This window comes from Bison bison, unplaced genomic scaffold (assembly GCF_000754665.1).
Source record: "Bison bison bison isolate TAMUID 2011002044 unplaced genomic scaffold, Bison_UMD1.0 scf7180017864043, whole genome shotgun sequence".
In the NCBI taxonomy this organism is placed as follows: domain Eukaryota; kingdom Metazoa; phylum Chordata; class Mammalia; order Artiodactyla; family Bovidae; genus Bison; species Bison bison.
The window spans coordinates 7787497-7794973 of NW_011494615.1; the positions used below are offsets into that span (position 1 = coordinate 7787497).

Below are 7477 nucleotides of genomic sequence, written 5' to 3' on the forward strand. Positions count from 1 at the left end.
AAGATTGAGGGCAGGAGGAGAAAGGGACAACAGAGGATGAGATGGTTGGATGGCATCACTGACTCGATGGACATGAGTTTGGGTGGACTCCGGGAGTTGGTGATGGACAGGGAAGCCTGGTGTGCTGTGGTCCCTGGGGTTGCAAAGAGTTGGACACAACTGAGCGGCTGAACTGAACTGAACTGTGTTCCCCAGAAGCTAGACATGGTGCAGCAAGAGAAGAATGGTCCTAATGAAAACATACAGTTAAACTTACCTTATTTTTTTAAATTTAAATTTATTTATTTTAATTAGAGGCTAATTACTTTACAATATTGTATTGGTTTTGCCATACATCAACATGAATCCGCCACAGGTGTACACGTGTTCCCCATCCTGAACCCCACTCCCACCTCCCTCCCCGTATCATCCCTCTGGGTCATCCCAGTGCACCGCCCCAAGCATCCTGTATCCTGCATGGAACCTGGACTGGTGATTCGTTTCTTGTATGATATTATACATGTTTCAATGCCATTCTCCCAAATCATCCCACCCTCTCCCTCTCCCAGAGTCCAAAAGACTGTTCTATACATCTGTGTCTCTTTTGCTGTCTCGTATACAGGGTTATTGTTACCATCTTTCTAAATTCCATATATATGCTTTAGTATACTGTATTGGTGTTTTTCTTTCTGGCTCACTTCACTCTGTATAATCGGCTCCAGTTTCATCCACCTCATTAGAACTGATTCAAATGCATTCTTTTTAATGGCTGAGTAAAACTCCATTGTGTATATGTACCACAGCTTTCTTATCCATTCATCTGCTGATGGACATCTAGGTTGCTTCCATGTCCTGGCTATTATAAACAGTGCTGTGATGAACACTGGGGTACACATGTCTCTTTCAATTCTGTAAACCCACCTTAAAAAGGGTTTCTGTCACAAGAGGCACACGTAGGACAGCTCTTGTTCTTTGCAGAATCAACATCAAGAGATTTTGGAAGTATAATTTTTTGGTTCTTGGGTAGCTGGTGATTGTTGGTCCTGGCACCCTTTAAAAAAAAAAAAAAGCAAAACCAAACTTTGTAGAAATCAAGCTGGGGTTTCTATGTTTGTTACTGAAGGGGAAGGAACTTTCTTTCCAGTGAGCTGAGAGGGTTATGTTTGGGTATCACCAGAGGTTCTAAATTCCCATCCTGAGGGGACAGCTCCCAACTTTGGAGAAAGGGAGGCCCTGAGGTCCTGGAGGTGATAGGTGACCCCATCCTCGGATGGGGTGCAGGAGCTGTGTGGTCTGCAGCCTCAGTGAGCGTTAGAGTAATGGACACTAAAGGGACAGTAAAACCCCGGTGGTTCAGTTCCGTTCAGTTCAGCTCAGTCGCTCAGTTGAGTCCGACTTTTCGTGACCCCATGAATCGCAGCACGCCAGGCCTCCCTGTCCATCACCAACTCCCGGAGTTCACTCAGACTCATGTCCAGCGAGTCGGTGATGCCATCCAGCCATCTCATCCTCTGTCGTCCCCTTCTCCTCCTGCCCCCAATCCCTCCCAGCATCAGAGTCTTTAGTCTCTGTCTTTTGGTGTCCTTACATTTCTGTCTCCTACTGATTAAATGAATGAAACTTCAAGCTCTAAGAGGAAAGGGGAGGTAGCCACTGGCTGGGAAGTTCAAAACCACACTTTATGACCAAGGAACATAGATACTTTGAGTAGTCATCTTTTTTTTCAATCACTCTGAACTCTATTCTGCTTTACAGATAAGAGGAAACCAAGGCTAAGAGAGGAAAGTAATGGCTCAGACGCACGAGGAAACACAGAAGTATAATTTGCAGACCCCGCCGTGTCATGTGGGTTTTCTAAGGACTGCCCAGGAACCCCTCCTGTCCCCACTCCTCATCCACTCTCATCCCCAAGCACTTTTGTGACAATGAGTAGTGACTCCTTTCTCCATCCCAAGTGGTTATCTTAACACTGAAGCCTTTAATTCTTCCTCTCGGGAACGTGGATTTCTTCTATAACGTGTAGCAAAGATGATCAAGCCAGACAACAGGAACATTGGCGGCTCAGATGCTCATCCCCAGTGGGAGACCAAACATACACATAACCAGGAAAAACTATACACAGGTCTATTTGTTGTCTTTTATTGTATTTCTAGAAAGGCAATATCAACTTACCCTGTTAAAATCACCTTCTGAAAATAAATTTTCTGGAAATGCATTCTTTATAAATGGAAAGCATGCAATAATGTGTAAATTTACAGAAGCACTTTAAACTGGTTAGCTCAGGTAATAGTTTGCAAAGTAGGTTTTGTTTTTGGAGCAATTACAGATATCCTTAGACTTCGTAAGTCTTAATTCTGATTAAGGCTGTAAGAACAGAGCGTTCTCTTAATGATTAATTACATAATTAAAATGACTTGTAAGAAGTGACTGATTGAAGTTTTGAATCATCCAAAAGTTAAAAAGCAGGGCCAATATTTTAAAAGATGACACTTTTCACAATTCCAAATTTTTTGGAAGTCATTTTTATGCCATATCAGCATTAACTTTTAGTGGACTATTTTTGCCTTACTTTATGGCAGGCACTTTGAAGTGATTAAGGAAGCACTGTCTTCTTACTTGATTAGTCCTTGTTATTTTTTGGTTTTGAAGGAAATGTTTGTAAATGAGTAAAAGACCCCAGATAAATGTATCTGGGCCTATGTATTACTTCTTAAATGTGAATACTCATGTATTAAAAAATTAAACACACCATAAGCATATGAAACTGTGTTTGAATTTCCACAAGTTACGTTTAGATTTGTTAATGCCTTGCATTTCATGTTTAGGAATCAGACCATTCTAATGCCTTCTTAAGCTTATACTTGTTATCAGCATTGGAAGTTTGGCTTTCATTAACAAATAATCCTTCACAATAAAAGAATCCAGATCTAATTTCATTCCTTTACTAGTTGTTTCTGCAGACACCTGGCTTCGTGGCGTACACCGTGCTTCAGATATATATGATCAGGAAAACACTGGGACAGTGTGCCCAAGGTTTTCTATATTGTTTCACAGAAGCTAGTAGCAGTTCAAAGGCCTCATTTTCACAGCAAGAATTAGCGCTTTACTCCCCCAGTCAATTCTCTACAAACCCCTCCAGAGAATCCCATGAGTTCAGGTTGGAAGGGAATGGTCTTCCCGTTCCCAAATCATCTCTCTCCTCACTGAAGCTTGCTCAGAAGCCTCCTCAGGTTTACTCATCCCTGCAGGAAAGCCTGGTGCACCAAGGAAGGATGCCTCGGTCCAGGTGAACTCTGGTCACACTGAACTTGTACTTGGCAGGAAGAAAACGTGACTGCCGGGTGAGAAGCCCTACTTTTTGCAGTGGATATAATTCTTCTTCTCCCCTGTACTTGTTCAGGAAACTGTCACTTTGATACAATTTTAAATAAGCTCTCAATGTGGGAAGCTTATTAACTGTTTCTTGCATTTTCAGTTTTTACAGAGCATCGCGGAGGTCATGGTCCACCGTGGACTGCGTGTAAGATGAGCTGGGGGTGTCAGTGTACATTGGGAGGAGTCGACAGTATTGGCAGAGCACCAGAGTGCCCCGGCAGGTTTTGAAGAGCTGTACGATATACTTGCGAAATTTCTCCCCCAGGAAGAAGTAGATGACAGGATTGAGGCAGCAGTGAACAAAAGCCAGGGTCTCTGTGGTCTGGATGGCATAGTCCAGGTGTCGCTCAAATGTGCAGTCCTGAAGGACCTCCAGCTCCACCAGGGTCTCCAGGAAGAGCACCACATTGTAAGGGGTCCAGAACCCCAGGAAGAGGACCACCACAGCAAAGATCATCTTCACTGCCTTGTTCCTCTTCTCATTTTTGCAGTGCTGCAAGGTCCTAATGATCATGGAGTAGCAGAACAGCATGATTCCCAAGGGGATCACCAGCCCTAGAATGTTGATCTCCAGGGAGCTCAGGACCTTCCACCGCGTGGAGTTGAAAGAGTACTTGGTTTTGCAGTAGGTGTGGTTGCGCTCAGTATAACACGTGCTGAACAGGAGGCCTGGGAGGGAGACAAGCACAGCCACTGACCACGTGGCCACACTGGTGATGACCCCGTAAGTCAAGGTCCTGGCTCTCAGGGAGAAGATGGCGTGCACGATGGCCAGGTACCTGTCGATGCTCATGAGTGTGATGAAGAAGATGCCGCTGTAGAAGCCCACCAGGTATATCCAAGAAATCAGCTTGCAGAGGCCAAGCCCAAACACCCACTGGTCTGCAGCATAGTAGCCCCAGAAAGGCAGTGAGAGCACGAAGAGCAGGTCCGAGATGGCGAGGTTGAGCAGGTACACGTCGGTCATGGACTTGAGCCGCTTGTACTTGAACAGGACCAAGACCACCACGGAGTTCCCAAGCAGACCGAAGAGAAAGACCAGGGAGTAGAGTGGGGGCAGGAAGAGCTCCCCAAATGCCCGGATGCCGTCCTTGTTGCAAGGCTTGGGCAGGTTTTCATAGAGATAATAACTGTTATAGATGCTTTCATCCACCGTGGTGTCTGCTATATCCGTGGGGTTCATTTTCAGATTTACAGGCTCCTCAAGGCAGCTCTGAGCCCAGCCAAAAGAACCTAATGAGGGGAAGAGCCAACAGATTTCTATCAGAACAGAAACAAATCAGAACGGTGCTGTGTGCAGAGCACAGCTGCTTTGCCCAGATCATCAGACACTCATCCCAAGCTCCCGGCACTGAGGGGCTCAGGTCCTTGAACTGAAGAGCAGTCAGCCACAGTGCAGGAATCCTGCCCTTTGGTGGCATACAGACACCAAACTCCAGCTCTGCCACTCTTCCTGCCCCACTGCTGGGAGCTCTGGTTCTCCCATTTGTAAGAGGGACAAGTAAAACCTTCTTTCAATGAGCTGTTCTTCAAGGATGTATTTCTGAAAGCTAGTCTGGCATTTACTGAAATCACTCACAGAAATGACAAGACCAGATGACCTGCCCAACAGTACCGTACCCAGGGCCTTTCTGACATGAAATCCAAAAAAAAAAAGGTAGAAAATCTATGCATGTTTCCCCTTCAGATTGTAATGCCCAAAATTCAGAGATGACTTAGGTAAATCATCAGGCTAGAAAGGAACCAGGTTGACCTCTTGCTTTTATATAAAAATTCTAATTCCTTCTGTGTGCTTTGCTCTTTACAGACTTCAGAACATGTTCACTGGTATTGTGCATTCAATCCCAGTCATGTGTTCCCGTTCTCACACTCCTTTCAATAAAACCTGGTATTCTAAGCCCAATAACCATACTGAGCCGTGGTGTAGATGACTCACGAAAGTCTCAGAGAAGTTCAGTGTCTTCCGAAAACCACACAGCCACACAGAGAATGTATTCTTTGGGCCCCAAGTCCCAGTGACGTGCTGCAGGTGAACCAGGTCTGGGAGGGTGAGGAGGTGGGGCTGGGGGGCTCTGATGTGTGGCTCTTGGCGGTTTCCATGGTGTAAACATTCCCACCACGTGTGTGCACTAAGTCATTTCAGTCGTATCCTACTCTTTGCAACCCCCTGGACTGTAGCCCCCCAGGCTCCTCTGTCCATGGGATTCTCCAGGCAAGAATACTGGAGTGGGTTGCCATGCCCTCCTCCAGGGGATCTTCCCAACCCAGGGATCGAACCTACATCTCCAGCATTGAAGGCAGATTCTTTACCATCGGGCCACTGGGGAAGCCCAAACACTCCCACCATGGCCAAGGTCAAATCACCAACTGCCCCACAAAATTTCTCAAGATTTAACAATCAGCTCCTGAGTGCTGGTACAGGTGGGCCCCAGCACACCACACCCAAGTCCTGTGTTCGCTCTGGAGCGCTGTCTTACCTGGAACGCACCTGGACTCCCCGGCTGGGTGACTGGGCACTCTTGGGCCAATCTGACACAAAAGCAGCAAATGTGTTTTTCCAGGCCCTATGGAAGGTCGCAACATTCAGTTGGGTAAGTTGAGGGAAATTTTTGGTCTTTTCATCAGAACTGCATATAAAGATCAATTTTATGCATGAATCATATCAGAGTATCAATTAGCAGGATAGATCTAGAAAAGGCACATCATAGCCAAAAATAAAATCTCTACCTTCCCAACCACCCTCATTTCTTATCTAAACTGGCAGATGAGGTTACAATCTTAACCTTACACATATGCTCACAACCACCCTCATTTCCTGTCTAAATTCGCAGATGAAGAGGTTAAAATCTTCCGAAAGTTACACACATGTCCACATGTGAGTCAGAGCAATGCAGGCGGCTTTCTGCCTCAAGGCCACCTCTCCTTGCATCCTTCTTAGTTGGCGCCCTGATATTCTTGATCAAAACCCTATCACATTGCTCAATAATTCCACATACATTCCCATCTCCCACTCTGACCACCACACACCCAAAGTATGTGTTTCTCAGAGAGGTTTTGATTTATTCCTCCAAAGGGATGCTGAAGACCTGGGGCATCGCAGGTTCTCAAAAAAATAAAAAAAAATTGTGTTAAATGATTATCAATTCCAATTAAACAAATAACAATTCTGGTCTATCACCATCATTTTACCAGTGAAAAGGAAAGGAATAAGAGAGGCTGAGGAGGTGTTAGGAAATTATCAGGAGAAGAAACAGAAGTCGACACAGCTGGTAAATGTCTGGGATTATGCTGCAGCCCTCATTGGGCTGGTGTTTCTTGAGCCGGGAGTCTTGATAGAAGCCAGAAATGGAAAAGTATATATAGTGAATGAAAATCAACTGTGTGTTCCGAGCACATAGTTTAAGCCAGATGTATGCGGGAGGAAAGCGCTGTTAAGTATGTGAGAGCCAGTCAGATGAGGGCTGGGAGGGCTGTGTGTGAGCAATAAGGACAGGTGCCAACTGGCACGAACCAGCAGAATGACCGGGCTGACCAAGTGATCGGCCGGCTGCCTAGCCGGGCAGCTTTCAGCGCTTCCAGAACCCACACACCTGTGGGCCGAGCAGCACAGGGTCTGAGGACCTAAGCGCCCCACACCGTCTGCCCCCTTACCTTGCTTTTCTGAAAGTGGCTCCAAGGCAGGTCTGAGAGGCAGTGCCCGCTTGCTCCAGAAGCAGTGCACTAAGAAAGACAGGTGCCTCTGAAGGGCGCGTGGCTTCCTGTGAACACCAGCTCTCTCTTCCTCACCCAGCTACGCACGCTGAGTTCAAGTGGGGTTTTTTGAAAGAAGTAAGAAGCAGAAAATGAGTGACTCTCCGCTTGGGTTCAGGTTACTCACTCATTTCCCCAAACTGAAAGCTGGGAAGCTTTGCGCTCTGCTAGATGAGGGAAGTCAGTTTTTCAAGAGAGAAACTTTTTAATGTTTTAAAATTTGTTGAATTTTTAATTTACCTCTTTTTCCAGTTTAGCTGGCTATGTGCAATAGAGATGACCTTTATATTCTGGATCAACGAGCTGTTTGTTATTTCCCCATTCTGGATGCGCCATGACCAGCAATCAAGATATGCCACGATATGTTCTCTAA

General features: G+C 45.8%; 1 protein-coding gene across 2 annotated transcripts; it reads right to left on the reverse strand.

Moving 5' to 3' along the window:
• Positions 1-1555: 1555 nt before the first annotated feature.
• Positions 1556-7149, reverse strand: CCR4 (chemokine (C-C motif) receptor 4). 2 transcript variants are annotated; one of them, XM_010835542.1, is made up of 3 exons: positions 7006-7149; positions 5832-5981; positions 1556-4587 (listed from the first exon to the last, which is right to left on the reverse strand). In XM_010835542.1, exons 2-3 carry the CDS (start codon positions 5935-5937, stop codon positions 3458-3460), a joined length of 1236 nt encoding a protein of 411 aa, XP_010833844.1. In that variant the 5' UTR covers positions 5938-5981; positions 7006-7149; the 3' UTR covers positions 1556-3457. The 2 variants fall into 2 exon arrangements, with proteins under 2 accessions (XP_010833844.1, XP_010833845.1); XM_010835543.1 differs by having other exon boundaries at positions 2103-4587; positions 5832-5918.
• Between the last annotated feature and the right edge of the window lie 328 nt (positions 7150-7477).